The following is a 25,636-nucleotide window of genomic DNA, read 5'->3' as shown; positions in this document are numbered from 1 at the left end:
AACACGCCACTGGCTTGGAGACCCAGCATTAGCATTTTCTAGCTATGTAATCATAGGAAAGGTAGCTTATCTGAGTGCATTCCTCCATCAGTCAAAATCAGGGAATGATGAATTCCCTATGGCCTTAATACGGAGACTAGACATAAAATATAGAAACTAGTTGACATGTGGTATATGTTCCGGAAATGGCAGCTGCTATTTTCATTACCACCACTCCTACTATGGGTACATTTTCACCTGCGTGGTGCCACACACCTGTAATACCAATACTTGAGTGACTGAGAAGGGAGGATTGCATGTTAGAGACCAGCTCTAGGAAGTTAGCCAGTCCCACAGCAAATTAGTAAGACCCCGTTTCAAAATAAAAATAAAAGGGCTAGAGGTGTTGCTTGGAGGTAGAATGCCCCTAGATTCAATACATCTATGCATTATATAATGTGTAAATGAGGTTAAACACAGCTACTTATTCAAACATTGAGCATTTATTTCTGGTGAAGACACTCAAAATCCTTTCTTCTAGCTTTTTTGAGATAGGTAGTATATAATTGTTATCTATAGCCATCCTACTGGACTATATAGCACACCAGAACTTCTTGCTCCTATTTAATTATACTTAATACCCACTGATAAACTTTTCCCATCCCTGCCCACTCCTACTCTCCTTACCTTTGGTAATCGCCATTTTACTCTCAGCTTCTAGGTGATCAACTTTTTCAGATTCTCCATATGAGTGAGACTATGTGATAATGTCTTTCTGTGTCTGGCTTTCTTCTCTTAACATAATATTCTCCCGGTCCAAGCATGCTGTCCCAAATGAGCGCATTTTGTTCTTTTTTATTGCAGCATGGTATTCCACTGTGTAGATGCATTCTATTTTCTTTATCCAGTCATCAGTTGATAGACATTTCCATGGTTTCCATTTATCGTGCAATATTGTGAATACTGACTTCCCATTCTAAGCAAAGGAGTCATTACTGCATCCTTGTCCATCTTGCTAGCTGAGATAGGAGATTGACCAAGTGACTGGGAATCTGGGAAATCTACAAGTAACCTGTGGAAAATTATAGGACCATAGAGGACAGGAAACCTGAGTGCACTCAGTGTTGGATTTGTGAATTGTAATTTCTGAATTGAATAATGTCAAAGAGATTGAGATTCATCTCATGATCAGTATTTGGTCTTTCAAAGCTGACAAATACCCAACACGTGTGATGCGTGCATATTGTCATGAACATGTTATACTAGATAGTATGTCATATGGGGAAGAATTATTACATATCTGGAACATGATAGTTGACTTAAGACTTTTACTTAATGAACCAATATTGAATTGCATTAGAAAATTATGTTTTTAGTGCTAGGATAGAACCCCAGGACCTGTACGTGCTTTGCAAATGTTCTACCATTAAGCTACATCTTCAGCCCAAAAATGTGCTTATTTCTTATTCAAGGAGAAAAATAAACTTAAATATAATTACGATGCTGCCTGCTGATGTGACCTGGTTGGAATATCTCTGAGCTGTTTTGAATTTGAAGTAGAATAAAACGAAGTACTTCAGTTATTTCTGCCACCCTAATGCCTATATGTACTCCAATGCAGTTCAACAAATGTTTATGGATCCTACCCAGTGTTCAGATGATAAGACTTTAAGATGAGAACCGAGATACTGTTTCATTAAGGAAGTTACTGTCCATCTAACCTGGCTAGCATATTTAATCTATGTTCATTACAGGTGTTTCTTTTCCATTATCAACTTGTGTAATAACTGAAGAAAAATTTTAGAATAGCAAAGGTTCAGTTTCACCCCTTTTGTTTTTCACCTTTTTGTGTGGACACTATTTGTGATGCTAATTGCCACACTACTTTGGTCTCACTGCAGTCCTCCTCAGGACCTTGGCATTTCTTACCAATGGCAGACATTAGTAAGAAATGAGCTAGAACGTTTTTAAGGGTCCCAAGCATTTATTTCACCAGCACAAAGTACCCTGTGGAGACATTGTATATGCTAGTAGCAATGAGCAAATGTTTCTTTTATTTTTACAATTGTTTTGGAAAACCATAGAATTGCCAAAGACAGCATACACATGGTCAGTTTGGATTTATCCCAGCCTTTAAAAAGTCTGCAAAACACATTAATAGTTGTATGGAGCTGATGGGTGTTTGTTTTGTTTTGCTTTTTTTTTCCTAACATGCCTTCCAGTTGTACATTGGTAATGTTTAATCTAAATTACAATCCTATGAAGGATGTAATTGATATGACCTAAGTTTGTTGACCACTTTAAATGGCCATTGCTTTTGCCAAATTCCATTCTATGCTTTAAGAATGTAGTCCACTCTGGGTTCCATTATTGGGAATAAAATTTCCCTGATTGATTTTACTCTGATATAGTAAAATGGCTTCCTAAAATTAAGACAATTTTGAGAAATCTAATGGAAATACCTAGCCAAGGAAGTCCTAAAAGTCTTTGGAGTCAAGCACATCTTTGAAACCCGCCCTCCGACCCACACAAACCTTCTTCTCCCACACTCTTAATTCTACCCGTGCTCAGAAAATTCACCCTTGGAATTTTTGTGTTTTGTGATTTGAACTCAGTTTTGTAATTTCCTTTTACATTTCTAGAGCACTGCTTAAAATGGATGCTAAACTGAAATGTGTTTAGGAAATGCTTTAAGTGATGCAAAGAATTTAAAACTACATTATGGTCCTCATTTTAAAACTTGATTTGTTCTTTAGGACTAGAGGAAGGACATTTCTTGTCAGTTGACAACTTAAACTTTGCATTTTCTAGTACTGATCTGTATAATTGTTATCAAAATAGATGACATGTTCTGGGGTATGGTAATGCTCGCCTGTCATTCTAGTACTTGTGAGGCTGAGACAGGAGGATCACAGGTTCAAAGCCAGCCTCAACAACTTATTAAGACACTTAGCAACTTAGCAAGAACCTATTTCCAAATAAAAAATAAAAAGAGAGATGCCGGTGTAGCTTGGAGTTAGAATGCCCCTGGGTTCAATCTCAAGCACCTCTCTCCCACAAAAAAGAGCTAATATTTTAGTGTGGCACTCTGTGGACTCTGAGCATTCTTCAGGCAACTGCTGGAGTTATTTGTGTAGAATACTAACAGCGTGAGAAGCACATTGTGTCTGTTTGTTTTTATTACCGTAATGACACAGCCAAAGCTGGGTTATATTATGAAGAAAAGAGGTTTACTTAGTCTCATGGTTCTGGAGGCACAAGATCTAGGGGCCACATCTGCCAATGACCCTTCTCGCTGGCAGACTCGTAAGGTGGTACAAGACATCACAGGGAGCATGTGTGTATATGTGAATCTCTGATCTCTTCTCATCTTATTAAGCTACCGGGATTTAACCACCTGGGCTCCACCCTGGTAACCTTATTGTTTGAGTCAGCTTTCTCATTGTTGTGACAAAAATACCAGACAAGAGTAACTTAGCAGAGGAAAGATTTATTGAGGTTCATGCTTTTCTGTGTTTTCAGTGTACAGGCCCAACTCTGAGGTTTAAACCATCGTGGCAGCTGGTGAAGGGTATGTGGTAGAGGGACATGGCACTCATTCTCACATCATGGCAGCCAAAGAGAGGGGGAGGGGGCCTTCAGCCATATTTAGTCCCAAAGATCACAGCCCCAATGATCTGTCTCTTTCAGCCAGGCCTCACCTCTTAATTTTGCTCCACCAAGGACATGCTTTAGCACCTGAGCGTTTGGAGCACATTTTTGGAGGGTACTGGGGACCAGACCCAGGGACATTCTACCTCCAAGCTATAACCTCAGCCCTATTTTATCTTTTTTTAAAATAGGGTCTCACTAGGTTGCTGAGGGTCTTGCTGATTTGCCAAGGCCAGCCTCGAGCCTCTGATCCTTCTGTCTTGGCCTCCCAGGTACTGGGATTACAGTTGTATACCACCATGCCTGGCTTCGGGTGACTTGAATCAGAACTCTAACACTTACCTAATCTTCATCACCTCCCAGTGGCCCCTCTTCTAAACACCATAATCAAATTAAGTCTTCATCCTTTTGATAGCTCACAATGGGGACTAAGTTTCAACACAGAAACCCTTAGGGACACACTAAGACCATGTCCAAACCGCAACAGGAGACTGTTGTCATAGTACTTGGTGCTGAAGAATTTGAGAAAGCCTAAAGCTTGAAAACTTACAAAGGGCCAGATGCCTCCTCTCTAAGGTCCTTTAGGCAGTAAACACAAAGAATACCAGAGGGACTCCAGATATTGAAGGGGAAATACTAGCTAAGTTTGGATGGTAAGATAGGAGAGGAGGAAGGCCGGTCTTGATTAATAAGGGTCTACACTTGAACATGTGTAAAATTATGAATAAGACATGGTTAACCTGGACAACCATTGGTTGGGGGGGAAGGGAAAATGGGGGCGGGGGGGAGAGGGCACCAAATATAGTGTAAATGTATACTATTTATGTTCAATAAAAAATTGTTATAATAAAAAAATAAAAAAAATTAATATGTATCTCCTACTTGGGATGCACTAAAGATATTTATTTGTTTTAGAAAAAAAAAAAAAGGTGCTTGTGGTCACACAGTGATGACCAGATGGCCAATCGTCCTCTTATCCTTACAAAAGGAGATCAGTCAAGCAGACTTCTGGAGTGTTGCCATGTCAAATAACTGCTGGCTTTCACTTGGTTCTGTAAATTCCCATTAAGTGGGCATTAAGATTCATGAAAACAAATCTGCATTTCTTTTCATGCATATGTTACTGAGGATTGAACCCTGGGACCTTTTACCTCTGACCTATACTCCCAACCCTATTTTAGTTTTTATTTTGAAACAGGGATGCACTATGTGTTGAGGGTGTCCCTAAATTGCTGAGGCTGGTCACAAACCTGCAATCCTCCTTTCTTAGCCTCTCAAGTACGAATGGCTGAGCAAACATCTGGATTCTCTAAGATACCAAAACCCCACCTACCCACTGTCTTTCAGCCCCTTTCCAACGCCAAGTCCTACCTATAGCCAGAAAGAAATTTGTTTGATACCCTAGCCTAGAGGAGTCTCCTAAGAGGCAGTTTTCTAAGCCTAAGATTTTGTATGGGACTAATATACTCCCTGAAAACTAGATACCAGGAGCAGGAGTATCAGATTCCCTAGTAGTGTTGTGGGGGAGCGGCACAAGTGTATGTGGTACTAGAGATTGAACCCAGGGATGTTCGCCACTGAGCTACATCCCCAACCCTATTCTTTTAATTTTCGAAACAGGGTCTTGCTCAGTTGTTGATGCTGGCCTCAAACTTGAAATCCTCCTGTCTCAGTCTCCCAAGTACTGGAATTACAAGTGTGTGCCAACACACCGGGCTCCTCGTAATATCCTGACAATGACAAACGTGTTTCTGATTGGAACACCTTCAAACCATTCCACATATATATTGTGGCATAATCCCGTTAACCTCTCCCAGGGCACACTTGGTTATCTGTGTATCATGAGCACCAAAGATGCCATTTTTCATTAAATCAATATTTTTATTAGTGTATTATAAATATACATCCTAGTGAGGTTCAGAGTGATACAAACATACATGCACATAGTACTTGGTATGTTTCCCTCCGCATCCCACCACACCCCTCCCTTCCCTCCTTGTACATGTTAGTGAGATTGGTAGTGATACCTTCATATATGAATGTAACAGTATTTGGACTGTTTCCTTCCTCAGTCCTCAACATCACTAGCAATTGAGGAAGTGCAAATCAAAACTACATTGAGATTCCATCTCACTCCAGTTAGAATTGCAATCCTTAAGAATACAAACAAAAATAAATGCTGGTGAGGATGTGGGGGAATAGAAATATTTATACATTGTTGGCAGGATTAGAAATTATGGTAGCCACTATGAAGATCTCCATGGAGATTCCTCAAAGGAGTAGGAATAGATCCACCATGTCATACAACTCTACCATTCCTTGGTATCGTGCCAAAATAATTAAAATTAGAATACTACCTATTCATGCATATCCATATTTATTGAAACCTGTAGTTTTTTATTTAAAATTTTTTGATTGCCCTTTGGGGAAACTATCACTGCAAATAGTGGAAATTCTCACAAAGCTATTTAAATGGAATTCAGGAGACCATTATAATCAAATTTAAGAGATAGTTAAATGTGGCTCAGGGTTTTTTGGTGTTTGCTTTTGTTGTGATAATGGATATTTTAAGGTCAGAAACAGTTTTAAGATTCTCAACTTAGAGTGGAGGTTTAATTTTTAATTCTTACAGAAAGTATAATAACATTGCAAAGAAAAATCAGAAAAGATTTTTAAAATGCAGTGCTCACGTGTGATTGAATCAATACTAGAGGTCATGGGAAGTGTAAATTCTTTGATTATTAATAGAGATGTGATTTGTTATAGGGAGATGGATCATTATTAAAGCATTCATCTGATCTCGAGCCAGGAGCAACATCTAATGATTTCACTCGAGGATCATTTTTACTATGTAGAATTAGAGATGTATGGGAAGAGGTTGCTATTATTTTAATAGCACAGTTTCCTCCCAAATTGCTTGTGTTAAGTAAAATAATTTTGCATTGGAAGCGATTGTGTATTTCTTAGGAATGCTTCACAATCCCTTGTTTCATGATTCAATAAATCATCTTCCACCTGTCAGCACGTATAGTGGAAGATTTATTCCACAGTCTATTGTGTAGCAGATAGCTATTTGGCCAGAGAGTGATTCCTGAAACTAATTGAATCAGTGTTTTTATAATACACTGAACTCTGGCCTGATGTCTTCAGAACCATACGATTGAATTCTATCCAATTTGGAAATGGAATTAAGACTGGGCTTTATATGACTTCTGTTAGATTCAGGAAATCTTTAGTTGCATTATTATTCATGTGCTTCCTTATTGAGCAAGCCTCTCTGCAGAGCTAAGTCTCTGCTACATGCCGAGATGCTGGGGTGGGGGCAAAACAATGGAGGTCAATTGAAACGCTCCACCGGGGCTTGGAGAGCACAATGGACAGGCCAGTTATTGGCCAATAAAGAATCCATTTTCAGGCCCGTGGTGGCGCACATTTGCAATCCCAGCATTTGGGGAGGCGGGGACCAGAGGATCAGGGTTCGCAGACAGCCTCAGCTACTTAGCAAGGGACCTTACTCAGTGAGACCCTGTTTAAAAAAAGAAAGACTAAAAAGTAGGGCTGGGCGGGGTAGCTCAGAGGTACAATGCCCCTGCATTCCATCCCTAGTACTGCCAAAAAAAAAAAAAAAAAAAGAATCCAGTTTCACCGAGGTGGACTGTTCACTTTGCAGTGGAGTAGTAATAATAGCTGACTGTCACTGGGGAAATTTTGCACGCCAGTTTGGGAACTTGAACTTGATCCTTTTTTTGTATTTTTTTGTTTTTGTTTTTGTTTTTGGTGATACTGGGGTTCCTGGAAGCCCTTGTACCTCCGGGCTACACTCCCAGACCTATTTTTACATTTTTATTTGGAAACAGGGTCTCCTAAGCCAGCGCGCGCGGCTGGCTTCGAACCTGCGCGATCCTCCTGTCTCTGCCTCCCAAGCGCGGGGATGACAAGCGTGCGCCACCACGCCCGGCCGAACTTGATCCTTTAAGAATGGGTAAGGTTTGGAGTTTTAAGAATAGGAATGTATACAGGCTTACCGGGAAGGTTACTGTGAACTCGAGTGGTAGATAAAAATGAGACTAATGACAACTAACATGTCGTGGAAGAAGATGGTTAGGGCCGTGACCCTGGGAAGACTGAAATGAAAGGATCTTTTAAAAACTTAAGAGAGCGAGCAGATAGAAGGCAGGAAGGAGAAGTTGAAGGATATATTGGGATTTTACTCTGCAAAGTGATATCTTTTGTAAAACTAGAAAGTAGGAGCCGGGCATGGTGGCGCACGCTTGTAGTCCCAGCATTCGGGAGGTGGAGGATGGCGGTTCGCAGACAGTCTCAGCTACCTTAGCAAGGCCCTTCACAACTCAGCGAGACCCTGTTTCAAAAATAAAAAAGGACTAAAAAGTAGGGCTAGGAATATAGCTTGGAGGTAGAATGTCCCTGGGTTCCATCCTCGGTAGCGCAAAAACAAACAAACAAGAAAACAAGAAAAAATCTAGAAGTAAAAAGACATTTATTTCTTTCTATTTTTTTTTCTTGGTACTAAGCATTGAACTTAGAGGCATTCTGCCTCTCAGCTATACTCCCAGCCCCTTTTGTCTATTATTTTGAAATAGATCTGGCTAAATTGCTGAGGCTGTCCTCGAACCAGCCATCCTCATGTCTCAGCCTCCCAAGTACTGGGAGGACAAATGTGTGCCCCCATGCTCAGATGTAGGAAGTCATTCCAAAGGGACAAATGATGTAGGTAAGAAAATTCAGTTTAAGGCCTGGAGATGTAGCTCAAATGGTACAGCCTTTGCCTAGCATGCAAGAGGCCAAGTGCCACCACCACCACAATGACCACAGAAAACAAACAAGCTGGCTGTGGTGGCGCCTGCTTGTAATCTCAGTACTTGGGAAGCTGAGACATGAGGATGGAAGGTTCAAGGCCAGCCTTAGCTACTTAGTGAGACCCTCAGCAACCTATTGAGACCCTGTTTCAAAAAAAATAAAGCTGGAGGTGTAGCTCAGGGATAGGACAACCTTGTGTTCGATCCCCAATACCAACACCAGTACAACAAAAACCAGAGCAGCAACATGAGAGCTAAGCATTGGTAGATGAAGCACTGAGAGTGGGACACTAAAGCTTAGGTCAGTCTTGAGATTTGGAGGCTATAAAACAGGAAGATCACAAGTTCAAGACCAGCTTCAGCAACTTAGCGAGCCTCTCAGCAATCTAGTGAGACCCTGTTTCAAAATCAAACATCAAATAGGACTGTGGGTCTAGTTGAGAGGTAGAACTCCCCTAGGTTCAATCCTCAGTAGCAAAAAAATCTAAGAAACTTAAAATTGCCAGTGGTGTTGAAATAAAAAAGGCAAGAGTGTTCAAGATGTACCTACTAAGACATTATTAGCTCTTCTCCTCTGCCCTCCGCGTATTCTTTTCTCTGCCTTGCCTAGCTCCCTCTTCCACGATGAACTTTATTTCCCAGCAGATACTAACGATCTGGGGACAGGTTGGAGAATGGGGCCTGAAGGCAAAGACTGAATAAGTAATAGGGCCTCCCAGTGTCCATGAGGAAGGGGAAGTGACAGAAGAGCAGAGAGATCCCTCACCCTCTCCTAGCGTCTCTCTGTTCTCATTTTCTTTCTTAAAGCTAAGGAAAATCTGAAATCTCCCTTCCCTGAATGATGTCACACAACATCACAGGGCAATGCTTTGCAAACTTGGGCTTCCATCAAGATTGCTGAGAGCCAGGCGTGGTGGCGCACGCTTATCATCCCAGCATTTGGGAGGCTGAGACAGGAGGATCACGGTTTGCGGACAGCCTCAGCTACTTAGTGAGGCTCTCGGCAACTTAGTGAGACCCTGTTTCAAAATAAAGAACAAAAAAAAAATAGGGCAGGGGATGTAGTTTGGAGGTCACATGCCCCTGGGTTCCATCCCCAGACCCGCAAAAAAAAAAAAAAAAAAAAAAAAAAGATTGCTGTGAGGCCTCCTCAGGGCACTGATCCTGCCCCCTGCCCTCCAGAACCAGCTCTGGTTCAACAACTTGCATTCTCACCATCTCCCCACACCTGCTGCTGTTGGTTTCTGCTACATTTTAGGAACTCCTGATGCATGTTCCAGACTCTGGAAAAGATGGGTCTTTGTCGCCGGTAATTGTTTTAATTGGAACGCCTTCTCCCAGTTGTCTGATGATTGGACAGTTTTCTCTCGCTGGCCTAACATCAAGTGACTTTTTTAAAGGCACATTTATTTCTTGGCTTTGACTCATTAGCAAAACATTGTGTATGTAAACTAAAATATAGTCCAGGGAAATGAGAGGTAGTTCATTTCTGAATACAGTGACCCTTAAATTGTCAATGGCCATGTAGACACAAATGAGCTCTACTGGGAAAATGACTTAATAATGTTTTGTAAGGCACTGAAAGTTAAATAATTAACTCTCCAGAAAGTATTTTCCAGGGAAGTGGCCATCAATCAAAGAAACAATTCTATGTTATCACTTTGACTACCATCCTTGCAAATCTTTGCATTTTACCTTTTAAACAACCAAGTATTCTAGTCTTCAAGGCAGTTGGGTTGACCTTTGAAAGTATTCTCATAGGACAGTAAGTCTCTTTTGTTATTAGAGATTTTTTCTCTACATCTTCAATTTAATATATAACAATATTAGTGAATTATAAACACCTATAGTAAACTTCTATAGTAAACTTATATTATTATAAGTAAACTTATATTAATATAACTATATAGTAAACTTTTATTATAAGTAAACTTATATTAATATAAGTATATAGTAAACTTATATTATTATAGTTAAATTATAAACACCTATAGTAAACTTCTGTTAGGTTTCTAGAAAAATGATTACTGTTAACATCAACATATCAGCTGAGCATGGTAGTACACACCTATAATTCCAGTACTTACTAAACTGAGACAGGAGGATCACAAGTTCAAGAAAAGCCTCAGCAACTTTGTAAGTTCCCCAACAACTTAGTGAGACCCTGTTTCAAATAAAATAGGTCTGAGGGTATGGCTAAGAGGTAGAAAACCTCTGGGTTCAAGCCCTAGCATAAAAAAGTCAACAAACCAAATTATATGATATAACTGTTTTTGTAAAGTATAAAATGAAGTGATCATTTAGTAGTAGACATGAGGAATACTTAAATGATTCTTTAAAACATTCCTCTATATTTTTAAAATAAAAGCCCCCCTCTAAATTTATTTTTTCTTTTTGTCATACTAGAAATTGAACCCAGAGACATCCTATATCTGAACCATTACTCCAGCCCCTTTTTTTAACATTTTATTGATGCACTGTATTCATACATCTTTTTTTTACTTTTAATATATCATCAATTTTATTTTATTTTTTTATTAATTTATTTTTTAAATTGGTGCATTGTAGTCATATATCAATCACATTGGAGTACAAGACTTGAGAGGATATACAAGCATCCAGCCCTTTTTTTTTAATTTAAGTTTTAAGCGAGCTTGCAGAAGCTGGCCTCAAAGTTGTGATACTCCTGTCTCAGCGTCCCAAGTACTAATTTTGGTCTAAATTATGCCCAGCTGTCTAGTTTTCTTAATAACAACAATCTTTGTTTCTCTACTGGATACTATTTTAGTAAAACGCCTGGAATTTTCTTTGAGAAGTTCATACTTCTGTATATATCTATAATTTTATTTCTGTACTTATTGTAATCATAAAAGCTGTATAACAAAATATTATTTTTAGTAACAAATCCTAAGGTGGAAAATTAGTAAACTGAACAAGTCACTAATTTTTGTCTGCTGTATCACAGAATCTGTTTGTCCACTTTGAGCAATGCTTCTAGACCTTGGCTGCATGTTATCATCTCCTGGGGAACTTTTAACATTGCTACTCCCTGGACCCCGCCCCAGACTCCATCCTTCATGCTGTCTGCTTGAGAAGGTGGTGTAGAGCCAGCAGCATATTTTTGCAAGTCCTCAGGTTAATGCAGTGTGCAGGTTGGAGAGGAAATAATTCACCTAGAGGATGCCCATCATCTCACTTCCTTCAGAACCTCCTTTTCCTTTTTTCTATAATTCTTTTTTGTTTGCTTGTTTTGATACTGGAGATTGAACTCAGGGTCATTCTTCTTTCAAGCTATATCCCGCAGCCCTTTTTAATTTGAAACAGGGTCTCTCTAAATTGGTGAAGTCTCACTGAGTTGCAGAGGCTTTCCTCCAACCTGTGATCCTTCTGTCTCAGCCTCCCAAGTACTGGGATTACAGGCGAGTACCACCATGCCTGGCTTCTCTCTCTCATTTTTAATCATTATACATTATACAATAATATCAGATTACTTGTCAATTGTATTAAATTTACAAATTTTCCCTCTCTGTTTATTAATTTATTCCTTTTTTTGGTACTGGGAATTGAACCCAGGGGCATTCTACCTCCAAACTGCACACTCAGCCTTCCTTTATATTTTTATTTTGAAACTGGCTGAGAATCTCACCCGGTTGCTGAGGCTGACCTTTAACCTTCAATCCTGCCGTCTCAGCCTTTCAAGTACTAGGATTACAGGCGTGCACCATGCCAGCTTTGCATTTCTTCAATTTCAACTCAGGCAAACCATGTTGAGTGGACAAATGCTGCGTTAGTGCTACTAAAATGAAAAGAAACTAAGCAAAGGTGGTAAAGTCAAGAAACAAAGGATGCAACGAATTTCAAGAATTTTAAACTCAAACTCTCTAAACCCCAGGCAAAGGTCTGTCTTAGAAAGTTTCTTAGGGCTGAAAAACAATGGCATGCTTTCACATTCTCCTTTGATTCTGTAGGATGTCCCAAATGGGGAATTGTCTTACATAACATTGATTTTGTAAATTCTTAACAGACCAGGCCCACTTTGAATGGAATGGAATTTTAATCTATTTTTTGAGCCAAAAAGTGTAACCCCCTTTGGCTTTAAATACTTTTTTTGCACTGCCCATGTGGGGATATGAATATCGTGAACAACATGAACCCTTCTCAGGAATGCCATGAATTCAAGAGCACCACTGACCACGGTTGAATTTTAATAATCATTTTCACAGCTGGTCCAGAAAAGGCATTTCCCTCTAAGACAATGAAAATAAAAGCAAGCTAACAAACAAATAAAAAAGCAAATTATAGTTCCCTATGTGATATCATTAGATCCAAGAGTTTTGAACTGGGATAGCTTGAAATATACTCAATATAGTCAATTCCGCAGACATGAAGTACCTACATAATATGAGATCTGGCCTTCCCACAGTATCTGAAAAACAACAACACAGGTGTATATATCCATCGAAAATTGAGCCTCCACTCTGAGACTAATTTGACATTCAGTTCTGATAAAAATGTGCGATGGTATCAATGGAAACCGTGTTTGGGTGGGAAGGCCAAAACATGTTCACTAATGAGTATCTGGCAACGGCATCACCTACTTACACTGGAAGAAAGAGGATAAGATCAACATTGTTCAATCCCTGAGTGATGGAGGAAGCTAAGCTTGAGGGGACACACACAAATGACATGTATGACATCCCTTAATATCAGATTTTATAGACATTAATTACCCAGTGCTCTAAGGTTCCCTTAAAGGGGTATGTCATGATTAAGAAAAGAGACTGAGGGTGACAGTGAGTGTAAGTGCACACTTACACTCCAACACTGGGTGTACATTTTCATAGAATAGAATGAGCAGACTAATCCCTGTGGCATGCCTTCCTTCTTCACACTCGACCAGGTTCCTGCTATAGTAACCTTGACCTGATTTACCATGTTTACTCTTCCTTTGCCTGAATCTTCTGCTCTCTGAACAAAAGACACAAATAAATGGGGAATTTCTTTAACCATTTCATTGTGCCCATGACTTAGAGTTACTTTTCGTTGGGTATTGTGCTGCATGCCTGAAATCCCAGTACTTCGGGAGGCTGAGAGAGGAAGATTGCAGCTTCAGCAACTTACTGAAAACTTCTGCAACCTAGCAAGGCCCTGTTTCAATATAAAAAAAATGAAAAGACCTAGGGATGTAGCTCAGAGGTGGAATGCCCCTGGATTCAATCACCAGTACCAAAATTAAAAAAAAATAAATAGTTATATTTGTCTGTTATAAGGTTCAAATATTTTTTGGTGGCTAACAATAACAAAAAGACAGAAATACTCTCACTTTAGAAGTCTGAGCGCCCGAAGGATTGGAATTTTGAAGTATACTACTAAATTCCCATTGTAGGGATTGAAAATATTAAGTGAATTGAATTATATTAAAACTTGTAAATGGTTTGGACCAATAGAGAAAATGTTGTGTATTCATTAATAAAAAGTATTTGGATAGAAATAAAGGAAGGAAAGAAGGAAGGGAGGGAGAGGTGAAGGAAGGAAGGATGGAAGGCTGGTTTTCTTCTTTATTTTGAAACAGGGTCTCACTGTGTGCTGATGTTCTCTGTAAGTTACCGAGGCCAGCCTCACACCTGCAATCCTCCTGGCGCATCCTCCCCAAGTACTGGGTGTTTGTTTTATAAATAAGGAGAGCAGTTTTTAGTAAATGGCCAGATAGCAAATATTTCTGTCTTCATAGGTGCAAATTCTCAACTTTGCCCTTGTAGTACCAAGAAAGCAAGATAAAATGTGAAGGAATGAGAGTTGTCTATGTTTCAATGAAATGTGAAGAACACAGAAATCTGAATTTTCTTATACTTTTCATGGGTCACAATCATTTTTCTTCATTTAATTTTTTAAACCTATTTAAAATGTAAAAACCTCTTCTCAGCTGGAAAGCCATACAAAAGCAGGCAGCCAGGAGAATGCCTGTGAGCTGTAGTTTGCAGACCTCTGGTTTAATTGATGAAATATATTCCCAATTTGAAAGGTTTTCACTTGAGTGCATGTATACCCCCACCACCTTGTACTCACTTCATTAAGTTACTCCCTGTGCCTATATGTTGAAGTGTAGATCCTATGCCTTTCTATAATAGCTTCACAGTCTCTGGTCTAATTTCTAAGTCTTTGATCCATCTCGAGTTGATTCCTGTGCATGGTGAGAAGTTAGGATTCAGTTCCAACTTTCTACCAATGGATAGCCAGTTCTCCCAGCACCATTTGTTGAAAGGGCTGTCTTTTCTCCAGTGTATGAGTTTGGCCCCTTTGTCAAAGATCAGTTGACTATAGATGTGTGGGTTTGTTTCTGTGTCTTCTGTTCCACTGCTCAGTCTGCCTATTGTTGTGCCAACACCATGCTGTTTTTACAACTATTGCTCTATAGTATAATTTGAAGTCCGGGATTGTGATGCCTCCTGCCTGGTTCTTGTTGCTGAGAATTGCTTTGGCTATTCTGGGTCTTTTCTTTCTCCATACAAAATTCATAACTGATTTTTCAAGGTCTATGAGAAATGTTGTTGGTATTTTAATGGGGATTGCATTGAATCTATAGATCACTTTTGGCAGAATGGCCATAAAAAGTTAAAAAATGTAAGGATTGTCAGTACTCTCTGTCTGATTTGCAATATCTCCTTCACCATGTAATTCTTTTTACATACTTTGATCAGTGCATCACAGTTGTACTTTATAGTGAAGTTCAGTGTGATCCAAACTCGCATGCACACATCACTTGGTGCATTCCCTTCCACATCCCGCTCTGCTCCTCCTCCCTCCCTGAAGGTGTTAGTGAGATTGATAGTAGCTTCTTTATATATTACCATAGTATTATTTGAACTTTTCTTCCTCAGTTCTCCCTTTTCCCATCCCCGACCCCTTCCAGTATTCCACGGGTCTCTCTTGCCACGTGATTTCAATTCCCTCCTGTTTCTTCACTGAGAAGTTGCCTCTGCTGATGTGCCGGAGCATTCCAGAGTGCAGTGTTGAGAAGGACACGGAGGCTAATGAGCAGAGAGAGCAGCCAAGCGCACTGTCTGTGGCTCACACCTGCACCGGGCTCTTATAAAATGCTCTGCTACGTGGCCACTGATAAATGTTACAGGCTATTCTTGGAAATTCTCTCCAGGAGAAAATCTTGCAACTGAGACCATTATATTTTAGTTATAAAATATCAAAGGTTCCAAGGGGTACAGCTTCATTTGATATTGATTTTCAAACTGACGATTATATTTATCGGTCAGTTATTCACTTCTCTTATTACAGGCAGAAATGAGACTGAAGAGGAGGAGTAAACAAAAAAGGCCATTCACGTCTCTAATACCTGGAACTAACTAGTCATCATTGGATCTGGCTAAGTTATAACTAAATGAATATAGCCATACAGTGAGATTTATGTACGTCTATTAAAATTTGGACGCTCTTCTAGACCATAAACAGTATTTAAAATTTGTTCTCTGTATATTATTGACTACCAGGTTAGAAAAATAAACACTGAATTCCTGATGATGGAATTTATAAATACATGGAGCAGATTCTGCAGTGTTAATATAGAAATCTCAAATGAAACCTGACAAGGTAAATATGGTATCACATATCAAAATGACTTAAATTGTAGTCCATGGAATACTAGACTTAAATTTGTATGCAGATTGTATTTTATTAGGTTCTTGAAGTTCCCTGAGCGGCTCGTCTTGCCAGGCCATTTGGAAATGCTAACTATCATAACCAATGAAAGAAGGCATTAAAAATTAAACCAACATAAATCACATGTATCCGCAGTCTGCGTGAGTCGGATCTGAAGATAGCCTCAGACTCCTACGATGTAATTAAAACATCTTAAGAGTTTAGTTACATATAAAGAATTTATGCTGTTATGCAGGTGGCATGTGTTAATACAAGTGTGTTTTCATATTCAGGGTCGTGATTAAAGTTCTTTAGAAGAAAATATATGGCTTGTGGCACTCGACGTGGCTCTATGATGATGGCACAAGAGTGGTGGTGTTAGGTGTCAGGGCTACAAACACAATTCCTGAATGTCGCCCTGAATATGGAGTGAAACAAGCCAGATCTGTGTTTGCCTTGAAAGGTATCCAGACCTAATATTATACTTTAAAGACATTCTGAAGTATTGACTTCAGAATAAGGGCAAACATTCTTTAAGGCCTGGGCAAATGCAAAAGGAATTACTGAAATCTCCTATTTCAGGCATACATTTTAATAGTAGTGTTCAATGACAAGTCATTAATTCCCAGCAACCTGACTCTTAGGTCCAGGTCTCCAAAGGCTAAAATTAGGAGCATTTGTCTGCTTCCCTTGCTCTTTGACTGGGTGTCCCTGTATGGAGAGGTACAAAGCTCATCTGTTAAGTTGGATTCACTATTCTTTGCCTATGTCCCATATCCCTGCCTACAGGGCTCATGCTGAGATTGATGTAAAATCAGCTGTCCTCCCGTGGGTTGCTAAATTATCAACGCAAATATGTCTCACTAAACAATATAGAAAACAAAGGAGGTTGCCGGGCGTGGTGGCGCATGCTTGTAATCCCCGCGCTTGGGAGGCAGAGACAGGAGGATCGCGCAGGTTCGAAGCTAGCCGTGTGCGCTGGCTTAAGAGACCCTGTTTCCAATTAAAAAAAATGTAAAAATAGGTCTGGGAGTGTAGCCCGGAGATAGAAGGGCTTCCAGGAACCCCAGTACCACCAAAAAAATAATAATAATAATTAAAAAAGAAAACAAAGGAGGTTGACTGTAGCTCTAAGAAAATGCATTAAAAATACATGCATTAAAAACAAAAATGAGCTAGACGTGGTGCTATACACTTGTATTCCCAGTACTTGGGAGGCTGAGATAGGAAGATCACAGGTTCAAGGCCTGCTTCAGTAACCTGGCAAGGCCCTGTTTCAAAAATAAAAAATAGCATTTTGTTTTCTTTTTGTGGCACTGAGCATTAAATATGGGGAATTCTACTTCCAAACTACATGTTAACCTTTTTTATTCGTTTATTATGGAACAAATTTTCCCTAAGTTGTTGAAGGTCTTGCTGTGTTGCTGAGGTTGGCCTCGAACCTGTGATCCTTCTGTCTTAGCCTCCCAAGTACTAGGATGATAGACATGCACCATCATGCCTGGCTGGAAATAGTAAATTTTTTCAAAAGCCTCAAGGTATAGTTTGGAGGTAGAATGCCCCTGGGTTTAATCTCCAGTGTCAAATAACAAGAAGTTAGGAAAATTTTTGTATAGCTAGGGAAGCCTCACTGTTTAATGAACACATATTTTATAGTTTTATCTTTCACAACTTTGACCTGTACCCAGTGTTTTGGTTCCTATTCAACACTTGAATCTGCCCCCACTTGCATAGTTACTTGTAAAAAGATCATCTTACCGGTGTGCACTTGTCTGCGGTGGCGATGGCAGTGGGTAGCTTTGAATTGCATTGGGTAAGTAGCACATTTACTAAGACCTTGCTGTACCGGGCTGCTTGTCACTGCAGTGGGATGCCTGAGGCAGCTAAGCTTAGGAAACAGCTTATCTCCTTCATAGTTCTGGAGGTTGGAGGGTGGGGGCCTTCATTGGCTCTTTTCTGGTGAGGCCCCCATTTCCAATGGCAGGTGGCAGTGGTAGAAGCACGTATTGGAGTGAATGGCCATACCTCAAGCCAGGAAGTACAGATGGAGAGAGCTGGGGTGGGGGGCATGCTCAGACTGGTTACCTCTTGATGCCTGGAAAACACAGACAGGAAGAGCCCCAAAATTCCCTTCAAAGGCACACCCCAATGACCCAAAGACCTCCCACTAGACCCCACTCCTGCGTGTGTGTGTGTGTGTGTTGCTGGAGACTGAACCCAGGGTCAGTCATGCTACTTCTGAGCTCCACCCCCAGATCTGCTTTATTTATTTTTTATTTGGAAACAGGAGCTTGATAGATTGCTGAGGGTCTACGTTGCTGAGGCTGCCTTTGAACTTGTGATCCTCCTGTCTTTGCCTCCCAAGTATAGGGATTCCAGGTGTGTGCCACCGTACTCAGCTCACCACTTTCTAATAGCTCCACTCCGCGGACCAAGCCTTTCCTCACAGTGGCCTCACGCCATAACACCTGTCCTTTTCAACAGTGACTGTCAGCCTATCCTTTCTTCTCACAGAACGAGAGCACCGGTGACAAAGATCACCTGAGCATAGGCCGTAGGTTAAGTCCAGGAGCAGCGTGGCTTTGGTTTTAGACAGAATCTGAACTAGATGTGTTAAGGATGGTGATGACTGCTAGGCCATCTCTCTATTTATATAAACCTGTGCTTAGGAAAATTTGTTCAACAATGTGGAGTTTGCCTTCCCAGAAATCCCCTGATCTGGGTGGAGTTATGTCACATTCCAGGAGCATGCTTCTAAACTGCCAAGGCTCTCCTTCTTGGGTTCAGACTCCACTTGACCAATGAGAAAAGCTCTGAAGAGCAGCAGGTGCTATTTCAACACTCTATGGTATTCATTCAGTGAAAGAAGTCGTTGGTTTGCTATATTAGATTTCAGAAAGGTTGAACAATAAATATTGATCCATGCTATGCGATCCCCACATGAAGATAGATAGATAATAGATAGATGATAGATAGATGATGTACAGATAGATGATAGATTATTGAACAGGGGTGTTCTAACTCTGAGCTACTCTCCCAGCCCTTTTTTAATTTTTGTTTTGAAACTGGGTCTCGCTAAGTTGCTGAGACTGACTACGAACCTATGATCCTCGTGTCTCAGCCTCTCAAATACTAGGACTACAAGCATGTGCCACCATGCCTGGACCATATGAATATTTCAAGGTGTAAAGTAGGAGGGGACTAAACGATTATATAGGTATACAGCAGGTGCTCAATACACAGTATGACATGAATATACAGCAGGTACTCAATACATGCAATGGTTTCCTTCTGCTTTCCTTTGGAAGTAGAATTATTACCTACTATACAGGCAGATGGAGGCGTTCATGCGCAGGCCCAGGCTTAGTAACAAGCTTGTCTCCACGGGAGAGCTGACTCAGGGCAGCAGGTGCATCTCCTGGCAGTGAGCAAGAAGACTGAGCACTAAATGAGAAAGCATTCCCTGTCTGGACTAGCACACGAGGCGGGCTTCACAGACAAGAGGGCATCAAGCAGGGACATTGATATTCATTGAGATTTAGACCTTAGGCAACTTTGAAATATCAAACTCTCAAATAAGAGCCTGCAGCCCTCATGGAAATTCTGACAGTAATCACAGTATCATGAGAATATGGAGCAAATCGAATCCAGTGTTGTTGGGAAATGTAATCTGGGGGCAGATCCCGTCTTGTAGCTGCGTGCTATCCAATTGAAAATCTATGGAAGGAGGAGTTTTTGAAATGTTTGAACATGCTTTGAGTTCGGTGATTGTGGCAGCTTTCTATAGCCTTGACAATATCACTAAGAAAGTCAATTGAAAGCAAGAAAGGTTTATTTGGGCTCCCGCTGTCGGTCCCTAGTTGCCATCATGGCAGGACGCGCATGGTAGAGCAAAGCTGCTCACCTCTTGGCAGCCAGGAAGGAGAGAGAGGGAGAACAGGAGCAGGTCAAAAGCAAGATCTACCCTTCAAAGGCACACCCCGTGTGACCTACCTCTTCCAATGAGATGCACCTTCTCAAGTTCCCACCAGCTAGGGACCAAGTCTTCAACACCCGAGCCTTTTGAGGGCGCTCTGGATCCAATACTTTACAGCTCTTATCAGTCTAACTTCCAAACTTGAAAACCAAGAATTTATTCTTCGAAGCCAGGTGTGGTGGCTCACCCTTGTAATCCCAACATTCAGGAGGCTGAGACAGAGGATTGTAGTTCGTGGACAGCCTCAACTACTTAGTGAGGCCCTTCACCACTCAGTGAGACCCTGTTTCAAAAAATCAAAAAAGACTAAAAAAATAGGACTGGGGGTGTAGCTCAGAGATAGAATGCCCCTGGGTTCCACCTCCAGTACTGCAAAAAAAAAATTGTTCTTGGAATTTGGAGACGAGTCCTCTGAAAAACAGTTCAGAGAGAAGAAAGATGACAGAAGAGAGAAGATGGGACAGAACTCTCTTGAGGTTCATTCCTTGTAGAAAGAGTTCAAAAGACTGGATTACGATGTTTGTGGAAGTGGTTTGGGGTGAGTTAAGCCAGAAGCCAACTCTGACTGAGAATTGAATTGTGAAGTGATGGGTGAAGCATCTGGAAGGGAGAGAGAAGAAAGGAAGGACGGAGGAAGGAAAGAAGGAAGGAAAGAAAGGAGAGTAGGGACTGATAATGAGCAGGTTGTTCCTATGGACCTGCTCATTCCTTTCCAACAGGGCCTTTGAGGGGATTTTATAGGGCAAGGCTGAGTGGCCTCACCCAGAAGGGAGAAAGTTGTGCAGTATATTGAACAATTCTAGTAGTTTTGGGTGGGGGCTGCTCCTGGGGGCTTAGCCTCCCCTGACTCTCCCTAGTGCCCCAGCCCGCCCTGCCCGGGGCCAGGTACAGCCTTGAGACAGAAAGGCACAGACGCAGGAAAAAAGCCACCAGCAAGCTTCTGGTGATGTCTGCCAGCAGCCTGGGGTCGGGCCCATCTAGCATCTAGCCTGGAGATCAGACTGAATATTTTATCCTTGAATTTACAATTTCAACAAACATTTGCATAGCTTCCTGGTGTACGTGTTCATTTCTTCTATGATCTTAGCAATAGCATAGAGAGGTAGATTTGTCGTCATCTTTCCATTTTGGACGGGATACCCCAGTTCATGGCATGTCCAGTCATTGGTTCAAGAAAGGTCAGCTGTGCTGGTGACTCTGGCTTCCTCATTCCCGTATGTTCACTTGTGCCTGACACCGTGGGTTTCTGCAAAGCTTGTTTTATTACGGAGATTTAAATAGATTGAAGTTTTTATTGTTTTGTGCTCTATAGAATTTTTCGGACCTACATAGGGAAGTCAAACTTATATCTGCTTAGTCCTAAGACTTTTACTCTGAACAACGTTTTATTTATTTTTTTTTGCATGAAGGACACAAAGTTAAAAGGTTGTAGAACCTGCTGACCATCGCACAAGATGTGAGTGGTGGAGTTAACTTCCAAAAACGTCCGTGTAGCCAAAGCAGATGAAGGCATGGTTTAGTGAACGCTGGATTTTGTTACCTTCCTCATACCCACCATCTCTTCAAACGTGTTGTCAGCCCCTTTGGCACTACTTGGAAACAAATTTCCCTCCCAGCTTAATTTCTCCTTATTATACTTCTGACTTAGTGATTCTTTGCTTCAGTAACACTTGTACTATTTCAGTTTGAATAACCCCAAAGGATCTAGTTAGGTCAAAGTGTTTAAGCCACAGGCTTTAGTCTATGTATTGGTTGATTAAAAACAGATTTGATACATGATGTATACTTACTAGAGGGAGGGGAAAACAAGCAGATGTTTGTCAAGTCTCAGTGTGCTGCCTTGCGTTTCCTTGGCTCTCTTGCTGACTAGCTTTGGAAAAGTCATACCTATGACAGTTGAACTGTAAACAGTTAGATGATGTATTTCCCTAGAAATTTCCTGCTATGAAGGGTCAGCCAACAAGAAAAGTAAAAGGATTCCCTAAGATTAACGCACCAAAAGAAGCTGACTAATAAACCTTATAATAGCCATATCTAAATCAAGGACATCGAATAATGGAATGCCTCAGAATTATTCTCTAGTCCCTGACCATAAAGCGATTACCAGTTACAGTTCATTTAATCCAAACAGTAGAGAAATGTGAGGCTTTCTTTTAATGTGTGGGTGGGTGGGAGGGTTTGTTAAGAGCTTTGAAAGCAAATTTTTCTTCCATGCAAAGGCAAGACCATTAACCCATCAAGTGCCATCCTTCGTGTAAGAAACACTTCTTTTTCTCCTTTAAAACAGTAATATTTGAGTTGTTTTCAGCATTGCAAAGACTAAACCGAGGATTTCTTGTAGTAATCCAGTCCAGATAAAATGGGCATAAAACATCCTTCGGAGAATCAGAAACGAAATGGTTGGAAGTGTATTTTAAAGAATGTATGACCAAGTTTAAACACAAGCGGAGGCAATCTCCAAGGAACAGCCGTGGAAGAAAGTGTAGAATGGTGGGGGGAAGACTGAGGCTGGGCTGTTCCCAAGAAAGGGAGATGAACTAGGCAGTTAGGATCTCAGGGGATGCGTGGGAGAGTGGACAGCACCTGCGGCAGAGGTCCAGACAGCTGGAGGGAGACTCCCCATGCACACGCTGGGCTCAAAGGGCACCTCACACCTCCTCTGGAATCGAAGCCAGACATGGAACTCTCATGAAGGGAAACAAAGGCTCTGAGCCAAACCATGTGCCCACGGTTTGCCTCTATTGCGCATGCGTGTCTTGGGGGCATGCCCTCGTCCAGGAAAGAACTTTCAATCCTAACCTCTGGGTGTGCACCTCACCCAGGCTGGGCTGTGTCAATCTCCAAATCACATCATGGGGAGCAAAGTTCACATTAGATGAGCTGTTACACAAAAATTACAAGACACAAGATAAAATCGGATCCTTGGGAGACATTAAACAAACACGGGGAAATGTGGAATTGCCCTTTCTCAAGAAAACTGAAGAACTAGGAAGTTTAGTCCTAAAATGTTGAATAAGGGAATCATATCTTTTGAGGAGAAGCAGAGAGCAATTTGACAGGAAAAGGGAGATGTGGTAAAGAACCTACCATAAGTGAAAATGCACTCATTTGAATTAAAAAAATACTTAGGTAATAAGATAAACACCAAATTAAGAAATTTACCTTATTTAATAATAACCAGATATTCTGCTTCTGACATATTCATTTAAAAATTAGAGGAAAATTATTCTTTTCCTAAATATACCTTGGCAAGTGAAAAGTTTAGGAAAGTAGAATAGGCTAAAAATAATAAATTCCACAACATAATCAACTGTAATCACTCTTATGAAATTATGTATTTTCAATAACCTTGTATACTTTCTAAAATTTAGGGTTATTAATTTTGTTTTTGTTTTGTCTTGTTTTATATGCTATTAAAATCGAAACCCAGGGCCTTGCATATGCTAGACAAGCTTTCTACCACTGATCTATACCCCCAGCACTTCAGTCTTCTTTCTCAGATATAATTTCAAATCTAAGATCTGTTATTTTTGCCATGAAATATTCTACTGTCCCACATTACCGCTGCAATTGCAGAATCACCGACAGGTTAAAGCAGATGGTTTCCAGATCCTTCGCCCACTCATATCTCCCTGATCTTGTCATATGACATGGACTCTTCTGCATTTCATCTGCCCAAGAAATTCTCACTATTTTTAAAACTTATTTTATTAGAGCATCACAGTCATATATCACAGTGAGGTTCGATGTGGTAAGAGCATTCATGCACTACATTCGGCCAATAGATATATGAAAAAATGTTCAACATCATTAGCAATTAGAGAAATGCAAACTGAAATTCCCATTCTTGTCTGGCACAAACTCCCTGCCCATTTTTCTGGTTTTAGTGGAAACACTTGGTCCTCTTAGAAAACTTTTCCAGGCAGCCACCAACTCTTCCCCTTCCCTGGTTTATAGCCTCTCTCTCCCACATATGCAGCCTCTCCTTGTCAACAGGGAGTAGATGGGTTTATTGTTCTCTCCCAAGAACCTCTCACAATCTGACATAAACTAGAAGCTTAATAAGTACTGTGTGAGTGTAAAAGGGAATAAATGAATAGTAGCAATGAAGAGCACACTGAACGAGAAGAAATGGAGGGAGTTTACAGCCCCTCTGTTGATTGTGATTGAAAATACAATTAAGTTGCCGGGCGTGGTGGCGCACGCTTGTAATCCCCGCGCTTGGGAGGCAGAGAAAGGAGGATCGCGCAGGTTCGAAGCCAGCTGCGCACGCTGGCTTAGGAGACCCTGTTTCCAAATAAAAAAGTATAAAAAATAGGTCTGGGAGTGTAGCCCGGAGGTAGAAGGGCTTCCAGGAACCCCAGTACCACTTAAAAAAATTATATATATATGATTATTAATTTGCAGAATCTTTAAGCTTGATCCTCTAAAGGAATAGGGAACAGAGCTATTGTCTTAATCAGGAGAGTGCTCTAAGTATATGTACAAGGAAATTTGATCTGGCATCAATAGGCAAAGAACAGGAGTATGAACCATACAATGTATTAACTGAGTAAATGTATGTTACAAGGACTTCTTATAGATGCCTGTAAATGACCTTATTGTCAGCAATAGCGTGTCAGTTCAAAGCTTATTCCAAGAGATTAACCTCAGTCTGACCATAAAATGGCAGATTTTAAGAATTCAGTAGTAGGTGATTTGATGTGGGAATATGTTCTTTTTTTTTTTTTTTTTTTTTTTTTTGCTGTTTCTGATTGAGGTAAAGAGAGAAAAAACAGCTGGTTCCTTTTTCCCTAGCTCATGGTTTAACCATAATGTATACCTAGATAAGTGAGGCAGTACAGAAAGCAAGAGCAAAAAGATAAACTTTGAATAGTTCTAGAGGTAACTGAAATGCAACTTTTGAAAATACAAGTTAAATCTATAAATATTTGAAATTGCATCAGTTATCCAGGCATGGTGGCGCATGCTGTAATTCCCAAACACTGGAATTATAAGCATGCACCACCATGCCGAGAGAGAGAGAGAGAGAGAGAGAGAGAGAGAGAGAGAGAGAGGTAGGAAGAAGAAGAAGAAGAAGAAGAAGAAGAAGAAGAAGAAGAAGAAGAAGAAGAAGAAGAAGAAGAAGAAGAAGAAGAAGAAGAAAAAGAAAAAAAAGAAGAGGAGGAGGAGGAGGGAGGAAGAGGAGGAGGAGGAAGAGGAGGACAAGGACGAGGAGGAGGAGGACGAGGACAACTAGGAGGAAGATAAGGACCAGAAGGAGGAGAAGGGGGAGGAGGAGGATGAGGAGGGAGGGAGAGAGAAGAAAGAAAAGAAAGATTTCATTGAGGTTTCTGGAAATAAAGTATCAGTCTGTCCTTAGTATAAGCATTTTTGTACATACTAAAATATAAAAGCACACAGAATAACATTTCTCTTTCTTTTTTGAACAGCAAAACTTAGAGAGTAACCTCACCAACCTTATTAAGAGGAACACAGAACTGGAGACCCTTTTGGCTAAACTCATCCAAACCTGTCAGCATGTTGAAGTGAGTATCTCATTATCTCTGTGTGGTATATTTCT

The 25,636-nt window shown here is 40.5% G+C and overlaps 1 protein-coding gene across 4 annotated transcripts in view; it reads left to right on the top strand.

The window, feature by feature from the left end:
• Nucleotides 1–25,636, top strand: part of MID1 (midline 1) — a gene marked incomplete at both ends in the record, with an annotated part of 123,072 nt that overhangs the window by 23,085 nt on the left and 74,351 nt on the right. For all 4 annotated transcript variants that reach the window (XM_080718356.1, XM_080718355.1, XM_080718354.1 and 1 more), the window contains one exon: nucleotides 25,506–25,601. In XM_080718356.1, the coding sequence (XP_080574482.1) occupies nucleotides 25,506–25,601 (96 nt within the window). The remainder of the gene's footprint in view (nucleotides 1–25,505; nucleotides 25,602–25,636) is intronic.

This window comes from Muscardinus avellanarius (assembly GCF_963383645.1).
Source record: "Muscardinus avellanarius genome assembly, chromosome: X".
In the NCBI taxonomy this organism is placed as follows: Eukaryota; Metazoa; Chordata; class Mammalia; order Rodentia; family Gliridae; genus Muscardinus; species Muscardinus avellanarius.
Note: the sequence above shows the minus strand (reverse complement) of the source record. Positions and strands in the feature narration are given on the sequence as shown.